This window comes from Cherax quadricarinatus, chromosome 45 (genome assembly GCF_038502225.1).
Source record: "Cherax quadricarinatus isolate ZL_2023a chromosome 45, ASM3850222v1, whole genome shotgun sequence".
Classification (NCBI taxonomy): domain Eukaryota; kingdom Metazoa; phylum Arthropoda; class Malacostraca; order Decapoda; family Parastacidae; genus Cherax; species Cherax quadricarinatus.
The window spans coordinates 26885227-26908671 of NC_091336.1; the positions used below are offsets into that span (position 1 = coordinate 26885227).

Genomic DNA, 23445 nt, shown 5'->3' on the forward strand with positions numbered 1-23445 from the left:
GAAGGAGGGGTGTTAAGGTTGCAGTTTTATAACTAGTGTAAGCGCGCCTCTGGCAAGACGGTGATGGAGTGAATAATGATGAGTTTTTCTTTTTCGGGCCACCCTGCCTTGGTGGGAGACGGCCGATGTGTTAATAAAATAAAATAATAAACAGTTTACTTCCATTCCTATTTCAGGGGTTAAAGTATTATTATTATAATCAAAAAGAAGCGCTAAGCCACAAGGACTATACAGCGCTGCAGGGCAGGAAGGAAGCGAGGGCATCAGGTGGCAAAAGGGAGATGGATGAGTAATAGGTTACGGATAACAGCGGGGTAGTGGATGGTGAAAGGGTAAAGGGCAGCAAGAGACTGAACTAGAAAGGGCTGAGGGGAGTGCGAAAAGTATCATCAGAGTTTGTGGAGTAAATCAGTCGTTGTCAAGAAGTCAATGAGAGAGTCAGGATTAAAGGAGGGTCCATCAGCAAGAAGGGAAGGTAAAGAGAGAGTAGTAGAACGAAGACGACGTTGGAGGTAAATTCTGCGTGCTCGTTGATATTATTATAATCAAAAAGAAGCGCTAAGCCACAAGGGCTATACAGCGTGAGTGCTCGTTGATAGAGAGGGCAGTCTAACAGAATGTGGCTAATCGATACTGGAACTTGACACTGCTCACAGAGAGGAACAGGGTGCCTCTCCATGAGATACCCATGAGTAAGACGAGTGTGACCAATGCGAAGGCGGGAGAGAGTGGTCTCCCTTCAGGGGTTAAAGGGTTCTTAACTGGTGTACAATGAATTACACCCTTAATGGACCTCTCCTGCAGACGATAGACTTGAAACTAACAACATACAGACTACCATCGCACTGAAGCCTTCCAAGCTTTTCAGAGGACACGATCAAATTTCTTTCAGCAGAAGGATCTAATTTTTTTTTCTGCCTTTAGGCATTTATTATAAATAATTTGGTTTGTATAGGGAGTCTTTTCAAATAATAATTTTGGATGCTTCTGTATATGTGAGCAGGACACTGGTGGGATGGGGTTGCAATTTAGGAAGACTTTCCTTCAGGGTTTTGCGCACATTTTCTCAGAGAAAAAGACTCCCAGTTGAGTGTTATTTTATCACCCTCTGTCTCGTTATTATAATAAAGAAGCGCTAAACCTACAAGGATCATACAGCGCAGACCCTCTATCTCGTAAAATGTAGAGTACTGAACTGGCAGTCTGAAAACCTCCGAAAGATAGGGTCGAATGTGTGTGTGTGTGTGTGTACTTTGATAATGAATGTGGAATAACTGTATTAAATAGGCAACTTTTTTTTTTTTTGAGAGTTTGTTAGGCAACACAAATGAGTCCAGTGACAACACACATGATCCGAGATTTAGATGTTACAGTGGTCGAGTTGCTGGCATCTGTTTTTGTCTGGCCGCGTTCAAGTCCCCGAGAAGTCTTCAGAAAGTTACGAATTAGTTACTGAAATATGTTTTGCATTGCAATAAAAGTGCATTTATTTTTAAAATAAATCAATAAAATTCAAGTAACCCAAGATAATTTGTTTATATGATTTACAGCACTTAAATTTGTATACCTTTGTACGAAGCTTGCAAAGACTTCACCATTTCGCTGAGCTAGTTATGATATATCAACGAACGCTACGACAGGAGAATATCGTTATAGTAAGACACTTATTGTAAGTAGCTACTAATTACCATATAATCGTTTAGATTTTTAAATAGGGATGTAAACCTCTCCCTATTTTCCCTCAAAATTCTAAAACTTCACGGGTCTATTTCCTGACAAACAAAACATGAACGCCACATTATTGGCCGGAGAATATACACCGAAAGACTTATATCCTTGAATATATTCTAAAGCTTGGTTCAAGCCTTATTTCAAATGTTGAAATATTCAAGACTATATTGCAGAAGTGAAATGCAGCCTTAAAATACGCTTGTGTAATTGATGACTTTAAACTGAACAACCCATTCAACTAGCCCTTGTAAGGCCTTTTTGTCTTAAACCATTTTTGTCAGTTGTGAGTTACAATGAATATGATAGAAAATGTGGAGCGTGACCCATTTGGTCTCCACTAAACGGAGAAATTGAAGGATAAACTACGTGAAAATGACTTATAGATTATGACCTCACACACACACACACATTATTTGGTTCGTAATTTACCGTGTAATCATTAGTTTTACGTTATGAATTGTTAACCTATCCTAGGAAATACTTTCAATGTCTGAGAACTAGGACAATGTGTATAGTTTTGATGTGAATTATCATTGACTCTACTATGTTTATATTTGCCTGCGAGAGGTTTATATTGATCACTTGTGATACTGTGGCAGCGATGACGTGCTGTCTGATACCTCAACGACTGCATCAGTGCTCAGCTGATCTATGCTGACTGACTGCATGAAAAATCTTCCACCCTTCCTCACTTGCTCAGTTGTTCTTGTTGAAGACTGAGGATGAGCGAGGTCCCTTGTCCCCAGTAACACTATTCCAAGTAAACACCTTTTTAATTGTAATAGTCTTAGCAGCGGCTAGGACTGGTATCCAGAAAACACTGCTATACTCTCAGGAACACATAACTTGTCTTATGTCAGTACGTACTTTGTTGTGTATAAATTTACTGTTTTCCAGATTGAGACAGATGCTCAGGAATGGGACTGACTTAATCTATGGAGGCATCCATGACATGTGTTGCGTGTGGGATTCACTATGACTCACTCTGGGACTTAGTTTTACTTAGGTTTGGTCTACTGACTCCTATTTCTGTACAGTCACAACGCACTATACTTCATAGACTCAGCATTTGTCCAGCTGTTTAGACTGACCATGTATTAAAATTGAATAGACCTTGTCACCGATCTGCGTTACTGGTGTCTACACACCGTATTCTGTGGGCATAATTTGTGACCAGTTGGTATGCATGAATACATACACAAGTACTGTGTTGACTTTGGATCGCGTGCAAGCCAGTTGCTCACAGACACTAGTTTGTATATTGTATTATTTGTATTTGTTCTGTCCAATAATTTTTTTTCCTTGCGGACTATAATGTACGTGCACAGTATTTATTTATAAACATAGGCGCACTTTACACTTAATGGTTCACCAAATCTCTCTGCGATTTTCCTCTTAAACCGAGAGCGAGTTTGCATACAACGGGTCTGACTCTGGTGGCAGTGGTAACGTGTCTGTTTTTCTCTCACTCACACACACACACACACACACACAGTACTGTTTCTCCACACAAATAAAAAGCATAAACATACAACGGAATGTGTTATTAAATACAAAATAAGCAAGTGTTAATATTAGAAAAGTAATATTAGTAATAAAAATGTCAATAACAATGATAATAGTAATAAACATTAGCGCACAGATCCAACAAGGAGGATGTAAGATGAAGGAAGAATAATGAGTGTCGTAATCCTAATAGAGAGAATTGGATTTCACTAAGTCTAGAACGGATCCTTGCTCCAAGCTTTCACAGTATCTTTGTGCAAATGCCTACGTTACTATTTACAAAGGTGCACTTGAGAACAGCATGAGTATTGACTAAAGAAGTATAAACATCACTTTTTATTTACAGTTCTACAGCGGTGCGCCGCTCTGAAGTCATTTATATTCAGTCATTCATGAAATGAAAATTGGAATGAAAAACATTGTGGTGTCATGCCAGATTGTGACCAAGTTGAAAATGGTGAAGTTATTTGTATTTATTATGTCACTAACGAAATTAGAAGTAAATTCAGAAATATCGAATGTGATTGTGTGTGTGTGTGTGTGTGTGTGTGTGTGAGAGAGAGAGAGAGAGAGAGAGAGAGAATGGAATATCTAAGACTACCATATGAAACACGGAAAAAATCGAGGAGATACGTTGGTTTCTCCTCCCACCTGTATTCTGTGTTTTTTGTTGCATTACGGTGTATGTATCAATGACGAACTTACAGATTTAAACAGCAGCAGCGAGCGCACACGGACACCTACGCACGCTAACACGCACACGCATACATACAAAAACACAGGAAAACACACACACACAAACACACACACACAGACATTTATTCAACAAAGTATACACACAGTTCCAACGACCATTCGTCATCTTCCGTGGGCTCAGGGTCAGAAGACGCGTATGGTGATTGGTCAAAACAATTAACCAATGAGAACTAGCAAAGACTCACTTTGCGATTGATTTAAAAAAGAAAAACAAGAGAATCCGTCCAGTAGCAACAAAGTCGGACTCCTATTGGTCAAAACTGTAGACCAATGGGGAGGACTCCCATCGTTGAGTCTAGAGTTTCAAGTTTGTTTTATTAAGACACAAAATACTGTCAATATTTGTCTTCTTAAAAATGAAGGAATGACAAAGAGAATGATGATGAGAAAGACAGAAAAAACTGTTCAGAGATTAGAAAAAAGCACCATAGTAACTACATGTGAAACTAGACATGTATATTTTGAGAGAGAAAATGAGAAAATCTGAGAGTAAGGTAATTGCAAGATTACATTACATAGCCTTATCATAAATGCATCAGACTTATATTCTCCTTACGTCTTAATAACATCAATAACAGTATATGTCATCCTTTTTCTTCTCAAGAATATCCTCAGACTTGAGTTTTTCATTCGTCGGAATAATTTTTTCTAGTAATGGGAATGAGGTTGATATGTTGTCTTTCCATGCTGCTGATGTGACTGCTGTGAGTGTACCTAACAGTCTAGCTGCCAGTCGTCCACTCTGCCAGATCCTCCTCCTCTGCATCACTTGTGGTTCATATTTATCTTAATTATTATTATAATCAAAAAGAAGCGCTAAGCCACAAGGGCTATACAGATATTTATCTTAAACCAGTCAGTTTCTTGGTGTTTGGACCATTCAGTTTCTCAATAATTAATCTTTCTTCCTGTTACGTACTTAGTGTTTTTATTAATATTTTTCTCCAGTTTCTTAGCTTCCGATCCACGTCTTAATTCTGCTTAATTTCTTAGTGTTTATTTTAGAAATTGAGTTTCTCGAAGTCCGCCAAGGATTAGGAATCTACTGGACCATTTCATCAAAAACTTAATTTAACTTTTGTGTCCCGATATAAAAAAAAATACTTTTATACAGGGGCTGTGCAGAGCCCACTTTGCAATTTTGATTAATATTGTTTTGTTTTGCTTTTATGTGCTTGATCTTGCAACCTGCAGTAGCTGCGGTCTGTCTCAGCCATTATTCCATCGTCGAATTTATCTTGTATCTAAAATATAGTTGAAGAGTATCTGGGTTAATCCGTGGCCTGATCTGTCCAATCGCTATCCGGTGGTACGTTAAGATTATCTGACATCCCTGAAGCACAGTGACATCTGTCTCTTGTGTCCGTGATGTCACAAACCGTCCAGCTCAAATGGACTCACACACCAGCAGTCTTATACTTTTGGTACTCGAAATACCACTTGTGCATACATCTCTAGTAAATATTAAAAACCTCTAAATTAATGTAACACTTAGGGCTTCGGGGATAGGTTTGACACTGATATAAATAGCAAATATAAAAATGGGAAAACAAGAACACTTTTATTTTTAGTTGCTCCCCCTCCGAGGAGGAAGTTAATGCTGAATCGCCGAAATACCGATTCTGGTTGTGCCGTTTTTGTCCTTCCATGCAGCTGCATGTCGAAGCGATGCTTTGCAGTTGCACATTGTTGGCACTGATGAGAGTTAGAGGAGTGTGTTCAGTCCGCGGAACAGGTCCACAATAACAACATAACAGTCAATCACTTGCAACTACGTTGTCCACTGTCAGCTGATTGTGCTGATGACGTGTAAACCACGCAGGACAAGGCGAGCGTTCCTGTGCACTCATAGAATTATGATTATTTTTAAAAATGCAAAGTATCATGCTTCTTATTTGTTACGTAATATTCCCTCCCGTGCGCACAAACAGGGAGATGTTTAATACATACGCACAAACTTAATGAGAGATTTTGGACATTATATATCTATCTATGAGAAGTCATTCGTGCTCACTAATGCCGAAGCATCTCTCTCTCTCGCATAAGTAAACACCCTTAATAGATCTCGCATCCTTACGTACTCTGAAAAATCTTAGGTAAACGCACGAGACATCATTAAACGTAGATTACTTAAACGTAAATTATCAGCATCACTTTACACGCGTTGCATATTACTTGAGTAGATTTCTTCACCAGAAATGAAACCATTACAGGCGTCAGGTAATCTACACTCGCAGTTCCTGAAATAATATTGTCACATTACAATAGCAAGTAACACTAGTGATATGGTAGAGTAACCCACACACTGCAGTGGCTGGTGATAGGTTGTGGGGGAGGGGGGTCGAGGAGCGGGGAGATAACGAGCTAGCTAAAACATGGTGGACATACAAATAGGAAAACAATAGCCAAGTTAGTCGCTGGAGACACTTCCAATGTTTTTATATCACGGAGTTAAAATCGCAGAAGCAGAGGTTCCACGATGCTTCTTCTTCGACTATCCTGATGGAGCTTGAGCCCTGAAATTGTTAGATTCAAAGAGGTATTGGAGAACTCAAGTGTTTATCCGCCAGTGTTAAATCGACGCGGAAGGCAGGACCTTCCATCTTTCGGAGATCGTTGGTATTCTTGGCAAGACTGTCCATTCAACGATCTCTCCATCTGATTATCGGTAGTGATTTGCACTATTTTTTCCCACGTGATGCAAGGGGTTAAATGCTACGTTTAGCGTTGCATAGAGGTATTTCTGTGGCTCCAAGAGTGCTCTACATGCTGGTTTTGGGAGGTTACACAAGTCATCCTTAGCGATTATTGGAGAAGCTTGCTGTCCCAGGAACAATGTTATTAAAGACAACACCTCCCGACGTGTCATCCTAGCGAAGCCTCCAGTGGCCTTCCAGCGACCCGCCCGACAGAAATAACAATGGCTCACTCGCGAATCTTCCAGTAAACCACAAGTCGCGAGTCAGCACAAGCAACAAGTAAGGAGGGAGGGAGGGAGGGAAGAGTCCTCCAGGCAGCCTCCTAGTCGACTTGTGTCTCCTTCAAAGAAGTGCCTCGTTCTCCATGGCGCCTTGACTTCCTCCCTCGGTAGCCGTGCGGGAGGGCGTCCCTGGCACCGTCTGCAGCTTCACCACTTCTGAGCCTGCCACGGGGAAAAAAAACAAAAGTGTCAAATAATGTAAATAGATAACTCACATGATAAACATAACACAAAACCGAAGAGAGTAAGAAACACAGGGTGAAAATGGAATGCCTGAAGACTGTCTCAGTTGGGGTCGAAATATACAGCGTGTTTTTTTACCCTCTAGGTTTTCCTTTTATATTGATCACAGCTCTAGAGAGTGTGTGTGTATGTGTATATATATATATATATATATATATATATATATATATATATATATATATATATATATATATATATATATATATATATATATAATGTCGTGCCGAATAGGCAGAACTTGCGATATTGGCTTAAATAGCAACGCTCATCTTGCCATATAGCACAAGTGAAAATTTGTGTATGCAATAATTTCACCAAAATCATTCTGAACCTAACGAAAAAAATATATTTCACTGGGTTTGTTTAGTATTAAATTATTGTAAACAAATCTAAAATATATTTAGTTAGGTTAGGCTAAAATAAATTGTTCTTGTTATAATAAGGTTAGGTAAGTTTTGTAAGATTCTTTTGGTGCAAAATTAAAATTTTTTTACATTATCATAAGAACATAAGAAAGGAGGCACACTGCAGGAGGCCTGTTGGCCCATACTAGGCAGGTCCTTTACAATTCATCCCACTAACAAAACATTTGCCCAACCCAATTTTCAATGCCAACCCAATTAATTTTCATTAATGAAAAAAAAATATATCTTTAAATGTATAAGAGAAAATTTTAGAAAGGACTTAATTTTAAATGAGTTCTTGCTAATTGACCAGTTTTACATATTCGGCACGACATTATATATAATATATATATATATATATACACATATATATACACACATTATATATATATACACATTATATATATATAAAATGTGTATATATATATAAAATGTATATATATATATATATAAAATGTGTGTATATATATATATATATATATATAAAATGTGTATATTATATATAAAATGTATATATATATATATAAAATGTGTGTATATATATATATATATATATATATATATATATATAAAATGTGTATATATATATATGTGTGTATTTATATATATAAAATGTGTATTTATATATATATATATATATACATTTTATATATATATATATATATATATATATATACACATTTTATATATATATATAATATATATATATATATATATATATATATATATATATATATATATATATATATATATATATATATATATATATAAACACATAAACTCATAAACACGCTAAGATAACAGGGATATCTTGCTACTCCTACTTACACTTTGGTCACACTTCACAGACACGCACATGCATATATATATATACATACATCTAGGTTTTTCTCCTTTTTCTAAATAGCTCTTGTTCTTTTTTATTTCTTCTATTGTCCATGGGGAAGTGGAAAAGAATCTTTCCTCCGTAAGCCATGCGTGTCGTATGAGGCGACTAAAATGCCGGGAGCAATGGGCTAGTAACCCCTTCTCCTGTATACAATTACTAAAAAAGAGAAGAAGAAAAACTTTATAAAACTGGGTTGCTTAAATGTGCGTGGATGTAGTGCGGATGACAAGAAACAGATGATTGCTGATGTTATGAATGAAAAGAAGTTGGATGTCCTGGCCCTAAGCGAAACAAAGCTGAAGGGGGTAGGAGAGTTTCAGTGGGGGGAAATAAATGGGATTAAATCTGGAGTATCTGAGAGAGTTAGAGCAAAGGAAGGGGTAGCAGTAATGTTAAATGATCAGTTATGGAAGGAGAAAAGAGAATATGAATGTGTAAATTCAAGAATTATGTGGATTAAAGTAAAGGTTGGATGCGAGAAGTGGGTCATAATAAGCGTGTATGCACCTGGAGAAGAGAGGAATGCAGAGGAGAGAGAGAGATTTTGGGAGATGTTAAGTGAATGTATAGGAGCCTTTGAACCAAGTGAGAGAGTAATTGTGGTAGGGGACTTGAATGCTAAAGTAGGAGAAACTTTTAGAGAGGGTGTGGTAGGTAAGTTTGGGGTGCCAGGTGTAAATGATAATGGGAGCCCTTTGATTGAACTTTGTATAGAAAGGGGTTTAGTTATAGGTAATACATATTTTAAGAAAAAGAGGATAAATAAGTATACACGATATGATGTAGGGCGAAATGACAGTAGTTTGTTGGATTATGTATTGGTAGATAAAAGACTGTTGAGTAGACTTCAGGATGTACATGTTTATAGAGGGGCCACAGATATATCAGATCACTTTCTAGTTGTAGCTACACTGAGAGTAAAAGGTAGATGGGATACAAGGAGAATAGAAGCATCAGGGAAGAGAGAGGTGAAGGTTTATAAACTAAAAGAGGAGGCAGTTAGGGTAAGATATAAACAGCTATTATATGGGCTATAATAGGCAATATATATATAGTGTTAGATATAGTGGGTGCACATAAAGAGATATAGTTAGCACAAAGTAGAAGTGACAAGGAGGGAAGAGTATATGGAGAAAAAGAGAGAAGTTAAGAGATGAAGCAATGTAAAAAGAGAGCAAATGAGAGATATACACATTTTGTTTATATATATATAAAATGTGTTATTAAATGGAGAGGTAGATATTGGGAAGATGGAAGGAATATGAGGAAAAATGTATATATATATATATATGAGGAAAGCCAGTTGTGTGTGGGGGAAGTTCGTGAGGCAGTATATATATATATATATATAAAATGTGCAATTATTTAATATATTATATATAAAATGTATAAAGGCAAAGGGGATATGCAAAAATTATAGGGGGATAATATATATATATAAAATGTGTGCTTTAGGAAAGGTAGGGGGTGTGTGGACCAGGTGTTTACAGTGAAACATATAAGTGAACAGTATTTAGATAAGGCTAAAGAGGTCTTTGTGGCATTTATGGATTTGGAAAAGGCGTATGACAGGGTGGATATGTGGCAGATGTTGCAAGTGTATGGTGTAGGAGGTAGGTTACTGAAAGCAGTGAAGATACGAGGATAGTGAGGCTGTTAGAGTATATAGTATATATGTGTGATGTACCGTGGTTGTTTAATATATATATGGGGTTGTAAGAGAAAAATGTGTATTTATATATATGACACTGTGCTCTTGGGAGATTCTGAAGAGAAGTTGCAGAGATTGGTGGATGAATTTGGTAGGGTGTGCAAAAGAAGAAAATTAAAGGTGAATACAGGAAAGAGTAAGGTTATGAGGATAACAAAAAGATTAGGTGATGAAAGATTGAATATCAGATTGGAGGGAGAGAGTATAGGTGAATGTATTCAGATATTTGGGAGTGGACGTGTCAGCGGATGGGTCTATGAAAGATGAGGTGAATCATAGAATTGATGAGGGAAAAAGAGTGAGTGGTGCACTTAGGAGTCTGTGGAGACAAAGAACTTTGTCCTTGGAGGCAAAGAGGGGAATGTATGAGAGTATAGTTGTTAATGTTGCAGTTTAAAAACTGTAGTGTAAAGCACCCTTCTGGCAAGACAGTGATGGAGTGAATGATGGTGAAAGTTTTTCTTTTTCGGGCCACCCTGCCTTGGTGGGAATCGGCCGGTGTGATAATAAAAAAAAAAAAATAATATATATATATATATATATATATATATATATATATATATATATATATATATCACACACACACACACACAAGTGATCTTCCTCCTGAACACTAAGTAACGAAACTGAGGAAGATTATTATTGTAATCAGGGGTAAACGTTAAGCTCTTGGGTCATATAGCGCCTGGGGAAGTGGTAATTGTGATAGTAATGGTACTAGTAGTGATATTGATGGTGAAGATGATAATAGTTGTGATGGTAGTGCTTCTGATGATGATGATGCTAGTGATGTTGATGGTAATGATAAATATCGTAATGACAGTATTGATAATGATAGTGAAAATGGCAATGATGGTGATAATGATAGTAATGACAAGTGATTATAATAGGAATGACAAATGATAGTACTGGTGATGATCGTAATGATGGTGATAATGATAGTGATTGTAATAATAAAAGGTGATAACAGTCGTGATAATAACAATGATAACGAAATAATGATGGTCAATATAACAAGAGGAATAACACTGATAGTGATAATGACTAATAACGATGATAATGAAGTGAAAACTCGTAGGGGGAAGAGATCATAGCCCCTGAGGAATGGGAGGTAATCAGGTTTGATCCGTGGAAGGGGATAACTCCAATTCCTTAGATCAAGAGCCCTGAATACAACAATACAATGAGAAACACATCGACACACATGTCAAGCAGTACGAAAATAATGAATGACGTCACGTGTCTATCATGGTGATTCTGACTTGTAAAATGATAATGAATAAGGTCAGCATGATAGTGACTGATATCTTTTATAAGGTGATAGTGATATATTTTGTATCAGGTGATAGTGACATCTTTAGTAGAACATGATGACATCTTTCATATAAGGTGATAGTGACAACTTTAGTAGAACATGATGACATCTTTCATATAAGGTGATAGTGACATCTTTTGTATAACATAATAGCGACATCTTTTGCAGAACATGATGACTTTTTTGTTTAACATGCTAGTGATATGATAGAGATTGACATCACACTATAATAACATGATAGTGACATCACACTATTACAATATATTGAGATGGCAAGAGACTTCTAACATGAAAGTGATTGGCATCACACTAACATAATAGTGACATCAAGCTCTTCTAACATGATAATGATTAATACCACACTATACTAGCATGATAGTGACATCATACTATTCAAACATAATAGTGCCTTTGACATATCACTAGTCTAACGTGACACAAACATTACTAACAGGAAGAGTCACTATCACTTAATGATCATAAGAAAGAAGGAACACTGCAACAGGCCTACTGACCCATGCGGAGCAGGTCCATGTACCCCCCCCCGGATAAGACCAATGACACCCCCCCCCGGATTATCCCAATGACCCACCCAGTCTGGTCATCCCCACTCAAGGATGGAGCACTGTACCAGACCCAGCAGCACAAGCTAGTCAGGTCCAACTCACACCCACCCACACCCACTCATGTATTTATCTAACCTATTTTTAAAACTACACAACGTTTTAGCCTCAATAACTGTACTCGGGAGCTTGTTCCACTCATCCACAACTATTACCAAACCAGTGCTTTCCTATATCCTTCCTGAATCTGAATTCCTAACATTGGAAGTGGATTTAAATGAAGACCCTTGTTTGCAATCCTAAGTTACTGTACAGAACCAGGGGAGCCTCTCTCTCTCTCTCTCTCTCTCTCTCTCTCTCTCTCGTTTTGGCAAAAATGATTTTTGTCCATCAGGACACAGTGGCTAGATATTGCCAGTAACATTTTTGTGTACTCTGCATACATATGGACCCGGCTATGGTGCTATAGCCAGGTCCAGATTGTTATGACACAGGTGTAATTCTACACCTGACTGTTCCAACACGAGTGACTACACCTGTCCTAAAACACGACTACTCCTGACTGTCCTAACACGTGTGACTATACCTGACTGTCCTAACACGTAAGAGACTACTCCTAACTGCTCTAACACATGCATGACTACATCTGACTGTATAACAAACGTGTTGCTCTACACCTGACTGTGCAAACACGTGACTCACTACACCTGACTGTTCAAACGCTTGAGTCACTACACCTGACTGCTCTAACACATGGTACTCTCCTGGCTGACTGCTTACGTGTATGCTCGACTTTCCTCCACTGTACTCTTCTCTGTCTTGCACTGTCTCTTACCTGCGGGGAAACAAGATGAACATTTAAGAAGCTTAACCTGCCTCCTCCCTCCCTACTTTCCTCGTCACTCCCTCTCGACTTTCCTCGTCACTCCCTCTCAACCTTCGTCAGTATTGACTACAGCTACAGTGATTCTGGGCGCTCGACAGGCGACTCATTTCTGAAGATTCGTATTTGTCTTCCTACTGGCTGCTTAACTAAGTTTGCAATAAGATTACAGTAAACAGGTGATATCACAATATGCAGAACAACCACTGTGAAAAATTAATAAAATTGCAAGCGCTTTCGTGATTTTTCACATTATCAAGGAACTATACAACAGTTCAGGAATATGTAGAAGAGGTGTAGTTTATAGTCGTCGAAAGACGACTATAAACCGGCTACTGAGGTATAATGCAAGGGTGAAAACATGAAATATGTCCACGATGGCTTGTAGGAGGAAGAGAGAAGACATAACATATTTTCAAAGAACATGAAATAACAAATAATGAAGATTTTTATGTACCGGCAATGGAGATAAGTGGCCACAGTGTAACTTATAGAAAAAGTGGAGAGAAGCTTAAAAAAAAAATCTCAGAATGATTCACTAATGGAAGGATTTGAAAGAGGATGCAGTGCTATAATTAATGGAAATTTAAAAACAATATACAAGACAATAATCTGATAAAGACAGTGATATGATGAACAGATTACATTGAAGACAAGGCACCACGAGTATAGCTCTTTTCCTGTACCTACTGATAGCCACACATAACAGGGCACCCTCCCTTCTTCCTAATGGTGTCTGTCCTATACCCACTAACAGTCAGGCTAACTTCAAGTCAGATGGGAAAAGTGGTTCCGTGTAGCAGATGTCCAAGGCAGATGTGACAAAATAATTAAAGAGGCAGTTACACACACACACACCGAGAAAACATTACCGTGATTGACGGAGGCAGCGCTGGAAGCTGGTGCCTTCTTGTACGTGGCGCTGTTCATGGTGAGTTTCCTCACGTTCTTGTCCGGGTGGAAGACAATGATATAGATCTTGGGAGAGTAGAGACAAACCAGCGCCACTGACGCTGACAGCGAGATGGCTACACATAGAGTCGTTATCTGCACCTGAGGAAACAAATTCAAGAAGCTACAGAGAATAAAAAGGCACAACACCGCAACTGGAACAATACACAAATAACCCGCACACAGGAGAGACTTAACCTACTTACACTGTTGAAAAACTCGTTGGAATGTAAACAAACCATGGAACGGGTGGGATTTGAACCCTGTGGCAGGCGAGTACTGAAACTCACAGGCCAGTGCGCTAACCACTTGGCCAGCTGGGTCTAATAATATTCGTCAGTCGACGTTTCGGTCCGACTTGGTCCATTAGCGATGTTGTGTATTTTATTCATCGTTAGAATGTAGACACATTCCTTAGAATGCTAACCTTGTTAGAATGTTGACAACACCGTTATTTTGTAGACAACCTTTTCTCAACATGTCAGCCTCGTTAAATGCTGGAAACCTTATTAGAATGTCGACAATTTCTTTAAAATGTTGATAATTTCGTTAGAATGTCAAACATCCGCGACAAAGATGCGAGACAACGGACCGCTAACAGCAACAGCCTAGTATACATTCTAAAGAGGTTATCGACATTCTAAAGAGGTATGTCTAAGACAGTCGACATTCTAACGAGGTTGCAGGCTTTTTAGGAAATTTGCCGACATTCTAAAGAAGGTCGACAGTCTGGGGAGGTACATTGACAAAGTTGTCGACACACTAACCAGGCTGACGTTCTAAAGCAGTCGACATTCTGAAGAGGTTGTCGACATTTTAAAAAGGTTGTCTACCTAATGATGTTTTCAACATTCTAAGAATGTCAACATCTTCAAAATTTCGACTTCTTTAGAATGTCTGCAACTTCGTTACAGTGTCGACAACTTTAGAATACGGACCGCTTTAGAATGTAGACCAGGCTGTTGCTGTTAGCGGTCCGCTGTCTCACAGGCGGGTGAGCACTAAATACGTAGAACTCATTTAGCTAATGTAGATTCACATGGACAAAGAAACAAGATTGTGTACAAACACCAGTGTGTGTACAGACACCAGTGTGTGTGTGTACAGACACCAGTGTGTGTGTGTGTACAGACACCAGTGTGTGTGTGTGTGTACAGACACCAGTGTGTGTGTGTGTGTGTGTGTACAGACACCAGTGTGTGTGTGTGTATACAGACACCAGTGTGTGTGTGTGTGTGTACAGACACCAGTGTGTGTGTGTGTGTGTGTGTGTGTACAGACACCAGTGTGTGTGTGTACAGACACCAGTGTGTGTGTGTACAGACACCAGTGTGTGTGTGTGTGTGTACAGACACCAGTGTGTGTGTGTGTACAGACACCAGTGTGTGTGTGTTCAGACACCAGTGTGTGTGTGTGTGTGTGTACAGACACCAGTGTGTGTGTGTGTACAGACACCAGTGTGTGTGTGTTCAGACACCAGTGTGTGTGTGTGTGTACAGACACCAGTGTGTGTGTGTGTGTACAGACACCAGTGTGTGTGTGTACAGACACCAGTGTGTGTGTGTGTGTACAGACACCAGTGTGTGTGTGTGTGTACAGACACCAGTGTGTGTGTGTGTGTACAGACACCAGTGTGTGTGTGTGTGTACAGACACCAGTGTGTGTGTGTACAGACACCAGTGTGTGTGTGTACAGACACCAGTGTGTGTGTGTACAGACACCAGTGTGTGTGTGTGTACAGACACCAGTGTGTGTGTGTGTGTACAGACACCAGTGTGTGTGTGTGTACAGACACCAGTGTGTGTGTTTGTGTACAGACACCAGTGTGTGTGTGTACAGACACCAGTGTGTGTGTGTGTGTGTACAGACACCAGTGTGTGTGTGTGTGTGTACAGACACCAGTGTGTGTGTGTACAGACCAGTGTGTGTGTGTGTGTGTGTGTGTACAGACACCAGTGTGTGTGTGTACAGACCAGTGTGTGTGTGTGTGTACAGACACCAGTGTGTGTGTGTGTGTGTGTGTAGACACCAGTGTGTGTGTGTGTGTAGACACCAGTGTGTGTGTGTGTGTGTGTGAGTGTGTGTGTGTGTATACAGACACCAGTGTGAGTACAAATGGTCGTTAGTGTTGCTTGAGGGATAGTTATTGTTGATCTAGGTTCGTTACTATTGCTCAAGGGTCGTTACTATTGCTCTAGGGTCGTTACTATTGCTCTAGGGTCGTTACTATTGCTCTAGGGTCGTTACTATTGCTCTAGGGTCCTTACTATTGCTAGACGGTTTTTGAATTCGGCCTTATGCAATTTCAGCAACTTTTTCTTTTATACCATTTGTACGTCTATCTCGCAACTGAAGATTTCACTCCTGTCAACAATCCCCGAAATTCACTGCTCTTCATCTATCATTATCAATAACTTTACGAAAGATATGTATTGGAAATAGCATTACGAAGGACATAAATGTGCCGCAATACAACATTACGAATGACGCGGTCAATAGCATTACAAAGGATGTAATGCTGAGTGGTGTAAGATTGTGATGGATGTAAAGACTTGTGTGTTAAGATCAATCATAACACCTGGTAGTTTACCTCTCACCTGTTCAACCAATAAAACAACTCAGTCACAGCAATAGTCGATATAACCAGGACCTGGCAGTACCGTGGTAGGGTATTTCCGACAGTATGTAAATAAGACACAATGGGGTCATGACATTTTATTTTGACGATATTTCGTCCTCTAGGGACCTTATCTATTAAAGTTTTGTACTTGTAAGACAAAATGTCTTCATAATCATTTGTCATAACTCGCATTGTGCGTGTAATTTACATAAGGACGTATATATGAGTATAATAAGCATTTAGACCTTAATGATATAACATATGTCGCGTGAATAGTTACTTGATATTCTGAAGGTAAACCACGTCACCCTGGTGCACCTAGACGACACAGGGAGACCACTCTTTACTCACACACCTTAGTGCTTCTTTGGATATGACGCCACTGAGTGAATGATTAATACCCGTCTATTACTGTCACCAACACCATCACAAACACTATTCTAACATGATGACTAACACCAGACTAACACCAACACTGAAACAATGGACAGTCATATCCCCCCCCCCCCCACACACACACACGGAAGAAAACAGGGTGAAAGAATTGTGATCCTCGCAGATGACCGGAAACTTAGAAGACTAAGATAATGGAGGCGTTGATGGAAAACTTTTTGTACCAACACGTCAGAAACACAACCAGAGAGAGAGAGAGAGAGAGAGAGAGAGAGAGAGAGAGAGAGAGAGAGAGAGAGAGAGAGAGAGAAAGCTAGAACTAGTATAACCCCTCGAAGGTCATCTGACGTGAGTGAAGTAGAATACGAGACTCCCGAGTGCTAGCGATAATATAGTAACGAATTTTAATCACCTTGAAAGGAAACAACAAATGAGATGATGAAGTAGTGGAGGTTCCACTACCAGCATTACCACTACTACTACCAGTCTTACCATTACCACTACTTTTTCTTGGTACCGTCCTTGTCCTCCTCGCACTACCATATATATATATATATATATATATATATATATATATATATATATATATATATATATATATATATATATATATATATATATATATATATATATACTGACTTCCTCACTCTCTTTTGTTAGTGTGACTTCGTAAATAGTCCAAGTCTGACCGAAACGTCGTCGTAAGCTCGTATGTGCAGGTTATTTGCGTATTGTTCCACTCACGATATTGTGTTTTTTTTTTATCAAGAGAAGTGTTGGAAAATCACGTTTATTCAACACAACACAAATAAGTACAATTATTAATACATATACGATATTTAAATATCGTACACACATACTGAAAACAAATATTTTATAAAAATGTGAACACAGTAGGTATCTGATACAAATTTGGTAGGTAAGACACAGGCAACACTTGGGCAACTTTATTCCGAAACGTTTCGCCCACACATATATATGCGTCTTACCTACCATCCTGTCGGTATTGTATACCATTTTGATATTCACAAATATTTACATTTATTGTACAGATATTATTAGTGCTGTAGACAACTAGTTTAGATTATATTAATGTTGGTAGAATTACAGACAATATGCAAAAGAACACAAGTGAAACTAATGTGACATTTTATTGTGGCACCGTTTCGCTCTCCATGAGCTTTATCACGCCTGAAGAGCGAAACGTTGCCACAAAATGTCGCATTAGTTGCACTTAGTGTCCTTTTACCTAACTGGTTTAGAGAACCGACAGAAAGACGAATTAGACACTCGTGCAACACTTGGGTGTGTCTATTGTGGAAACGCTTCGCCAACCAGTGGCTTCCACAGTCCTATACAGAGAAGAATGGTTGAAGATCAAGAGTTGAGGTAATCAATCCCTCAGCCTGGAGTCGATGTGATTAGTCCATCAATCTTATCAAAATCGACTCCAAGTTGAGGGACTGATTACCTCAAATATCTTCTGACCTTCAACCATTCTTTGTATCAGACTGAAGAAGTCCAAGTATCTGATTCATCATTATCGATGCTACTACATTGAATATTGTTGTACTGTTGTAGATACCCATTAGACGAAATAATAAAGATGTAAATAAATGGAGAACGAAGGAGAGACAGAAGTGGAAAGAAGGGAAGAGAATTGACGATATTAGTGAAGAAAGAACTTGAAGAAAATGCCAGAGTATCTCATCGTGAATGCAGATGATAAAAGATGAATTAAAAACTATTTCTGTAAAGAATGGCTTAAGATTGCTTCGGAAAAGGTAATGTTATTGACATTATAATAAGCTAGTGGTTATGCAGAGCATTTCCGACATGATATAGCAGAAGATTTGATAATGTAGAGCATTTCCGTGTAGAGGAAGCTCTACAGAGCGAAACTTTGTCACAGTGAAAGATTGCTACGAATCTTGTATTTGTAGCTTTAAAGGAAACAGAAGAATATTTACTGACGAAATGTTACGGAAGTCAAACTTCCCGTCTTTCAGTTCTGGTCCTTTATAAATGCACATTAACCCCTCCTTACCCCTCTGAATTATATTTTTAGTAACCTCGTACACACTTCTTATAAACATACATGTCGTGTGGAATAGGTAAAACTTCGATATTGGCTTAAATAGCAACGCTTTTCTTGCCGAATAAGGCAAGTGATAATTTGTGTATGCAATAATTTCCCGAAAATCATTCTGAAATTAACGAAAAAAAAATTTCATTGGGTTTATTATTAAATTATTGTAAACTTATCTAAAATATATTTAGTTGGATTAGGATAAATTAAATTGAGCTTGTTATAATAAGGTTAGGCAAGTTTTCTAAGGTACTTTTGGTACAAAATTATTAATTTTTACATTAACATAAATGAAAATTTTTTTTTTGTCTTTGAACGTATAAAAGAAAATTTAAATTTTTTTAAAAGAGTTCTTGGTAACTGACCAGTTTTACCTATTTGGCACGACATATATATATATATATATATATATATATATATATATATATATATATATATATATATATATATATATATATATATATATATATTGCGCTGAATATTAGGAAGGTTTAGCATTTACGATTAATGTGAATTTCTTGTCACTTTCAGACAGAATTAAGAATTAATGAGAGCCAGCTTGAAACACTCTCATAATACACTCGCCTGGCACTTGTGTGGCACTTGTGTGGCACTTCTTTACTGTCTACTTTCTCATGTAGCACACGATGCTAATAAAAATAATAATAATAATAATAATAATGTTACGGTAGGTGAATACTGACATGCAAGAAATCTCTTACTGTTACTAGACGAATGATCGAGCTTCCACCACTGGTACTACTTACACTAAATAACCAATACGGTTTAAGCGCATCATAAATAAGAAAATGAGAAAGTGGTAAACAGGAGCTGCAACTCAACTACATTGTCACAGTCTCAACAGGTATGCAGGGTGAAGATTGAGACACTTATGCAGCATATGGGAATCTTTATTCAGGAAACGTTTCGCCACACAGTGGCTTCATCAGTCCAATACAAAGAGGAAGGCGTAAGGAGAGGAGGAGTATGAGGTAATCAGTCCCTCAGCCTGGAGTCGATGTGTTCAGTCCATCAATCTTGTAGAATGATGGACTGAACACATCGACTCCAGGCTGACGGACTGATTACCTCATACTCCTCCTCTCCTTACGCCTTCCTCTTTGTATTGGACTGATGAAGCCACTGTGTGGCGAAACGTTTCCTGAATAAAGATTCCCATATGCTGCATAAGCGTCTCAATCTTCAACTTGTCGGTTTTTCAAACCATTCATCACAGGTATGCAGGGTATATATACCCGCAGATTTATATATATATAAATATATAAAAATATATATATATTATATATATATATATATATATATATATATATATATATATATATATATATATATATATATATATAATTATTTCATGCCGAATAGGTAAAACTGGTCAATTAGCAAGAACTCGTTTAAAATTAAGTTCTTTCTAAAAATTTCTCGTATACGTTTAAAGATGTATTTTTTCATTTATGTTAATGTAAAATTAATAATTTTGTATCAAAAGAACCCAAGAAAACTTACCTAACCTTATTATAATAAGCGCAATTAATTTAGCTTAATCCAACCAAATATATTTTAGATAAGTTTACAATAATTTAATAATAAACAAGCACAATGAAATATATTTTTTATCGTTAGGTTCAGAATGATTTTTGCTTTATTATTGCATACACAAATTTTCGCTTGCCCTATTCGGCAAGAAGTGGTGAGGAAGAAATATTATTGTAAGATTGTGCTGACCTCGTAAGAGTTCCCCGTGCCGAAGTAGATGGGAACGAAGGCGAGCCAGATGATACACGTCGTGTACATAGTGAACCCAATGAACTTGCTTTCGTTAAAGTTCTCTGGGATCTTGCGAGTCTTAACAGCGTACACGGTGCAGGTGGTGATGAGCACCATGTTGTAGATAAGGGAGAGCAGGAACGACGAGTCCTTGATCTTACACTTGAGGATCACCTGGTCCCGTGTAGGGTAGTCGAACCTGGCTCCAGGTGTCTCGATAATCAACCACACTACCGTCGCTACCACCTGCGCCACGGCCAGGGGCAGAGAACACGGAGGATTAGTGACTGCACAAGTTGATACTGACAGTGTAAACAAATAATGACATTTATTTATTGAGTGGGAGAGGGGCGAGTATTGGAGATAGTGCGGGAAGAAAGGGGCGAGTGTTGACGAGAGTTTGGGAAGGAGGGAGGGGCGAGTGCTTAAGAGAGTGAGGGAGAGAGAGGGATGAGAGGTGATTGAAATGTGAGGGAGGGAGAGAGAGAGAGAGAGAGAGAGAGAGAGAGAGAGAGAGAGAGAGAGAGAGAGAGAGAGAGAGAGAGGAGAGGTGTGTTGCAGAGAGTAGAGAGGAAAGAGGAGTGTTGGGAGAATATGGAAGGGGAGAAGAAAGGATGATCACTGGGAAGGGAGGTAGGAAGAAGAGGCAAGGTGTGTGTATGTTGGGGAGAGGAGATGTAACTGCCGGTATGTTTTCACATACTTCACTATGTATGCATGTATAGGTGGACACGAGTACTTAAGCGTGTATGAATACTTAGAAAACTAAATAGGAAAGTCGTAATATAAATATATATTTGAACCTATACATATAAAGATATGATAGAGCCTCAGAAGCTATGAACTAATTGTGGTAATGGAATATAGGTTCAGAGGTCGGGCAGGGAGCTGAAACTCTACCCTCGTAAACACAACTGAGTACACACACACACACAAAAGTTAAAAAAAAATTACAAGTAGAGGTGGATGAAAGAGCATCTGGATGAGAACAGCGAGTAATGACAGTAAGAAAGGAGAGGTGAGAATAGGAGAGTAACAAGCGGGATCCAGAAAGGATCAGTATTCGCGCCTCTTCTGTTTCCATGTCAAAGACTGACCAGTAGGGTGTATTACGTGTTTGGTTTTCTGTCAAAGTAAAGAGAATGACAAGGATAACAACAAGGAAGGACAAAGATACGTTTCAAGATGACCCGGGTAAGTTGCAGAACAAGTCCAAACAATGGCTGCTGAAGTTCAGTCTAAGCAAATACAAGACGATGCGGATTGATGCAGGTTTGTGTGCATAGGACACAATACATCAGGGATGGAAAGAAGCAACAAATATCACTGAAGGAAAATGACCCGGAGGGAGCATATAACACTTGAGAATATCGTCGGATTTATACCTAAATCGTATAACGTGACATACGAAAGCTGATATACCTAAGAACAGCGTTCATGAACGTGTGTCTGGCCGCAACTGGCCCCTAACGTGGTCAAGCACGTGCAGAAGCTCGAGGAGATACTAAGGTTTGCAAGCAGACTGGTCTGGTCAAGAAATTAAGAGGAATGCAATGTGGAGAGAAATTGAAAAGAACTGAACCTGGCGACCATAAAGAGATGAAGACTAGGAGATACACAATTACAATATACAAAATTTTAAGAGGAATATCCTTCAGAAATATGAACTTAAAGACATTCAGATCATTGTATATCGCCAACACAAGACCAGTACTGGCGTACCTAGAGCCACTGTGGAATTTTCATTTCGAGCTTTCAAAGTTGAGCTTTTCGTGAGTCTGCTGCTAGGCTGGTGCAAGAACTACGAGGGGTTGAGGTAGTCATAGACTGCCTACTAAGTTGGTACTAGAACTAGGAGGGTAGAGGTAGTCAGAGGTCCGCTTCAAGACTAGTACCAGAACTACGAAGGAAACATCTGCTGTTCCCTGACAAACCTAACCTTGGTAGAAGCACCTACAATATGTTGGGTAAAAGGACAAGTGCAACTAATGTGACATTTTATTGTGGCAACGTTTCGCTCTCCAGGAGCTTTATCAAGCAGTTACAAGAGAGGTATATATAGGGGCGGAGGTGAAAAACATAATATAATCGTACCTGTACTACCTACAACTATTATATATACGTCTCTGTGTCCACGTATTGTTTGTAACAGCTTGACAAAGCTCCTGGAGACCGAAACGTTACCACAAAATGTCACATTAGTTGCACTTGTGTCCTTTTACTTACCTAACCCAACCTATTATAACTCTCATCATTATCACTATTATTACCAGAAGCAGTGGAAGTCTACTCAGTACATGAGCTGGAAAGTAGATAGGAAAATTTGATATATTATAGCCCAAATAGACAGGAAATAAGGCACCCAAGTTTATCTATTTACAAATTTAAAGCCCAAGAACTCGCGTCCAACACCAGCAGACAAAATCTGGTGAACACAGCGAATGCACACACATACATACAATAATACACACAAAATAATATACATAGAATATACATACATACAATAATAGGCAAATAAATCATAGGCTCCTAACTTGCGTGAGAAAACAGATTATTGCAAGCAGGAAGAAAAACATATTCCATTACAGCGAGCAAAATAAATCTGTCTTGAGAAGCGAATGTTTTC

General features: G+C 38.5%; 1 protein-coding gene across 1 annotated transcript in view; it reads right to left on the reverse strand.

Moving 5' to 3' along the window:
* Window positions 1-2961: 2961 nt before the first annotated feature.
* The window catches only part of mGluR (metabotropic Glutamate Receptor), a 555546-nt gene continuing 535062 nt past the window's right edge, over window positions 2962-23445 (reverse strand). Inside the window, exons 10-12 of the mRNA XM_070094390.1 lie at window positions 20778-21065; window positions 13854-14034; window positions 2962-7135 (exon numbers count right to left, since the gene is read on the reverse strand). Coding sequence (XP_069950491.1) covers window positions 7035-7135; window positions 13854-14034; window positions 20778-21065 — 570 coding nt within the window. The 3' untranslated portion in view covers window positions 2962-7034. The remainder of the gene's footprint in view (window positions 7136-13853; window positions 14035-20777; window positions 21066-23445) is intronic.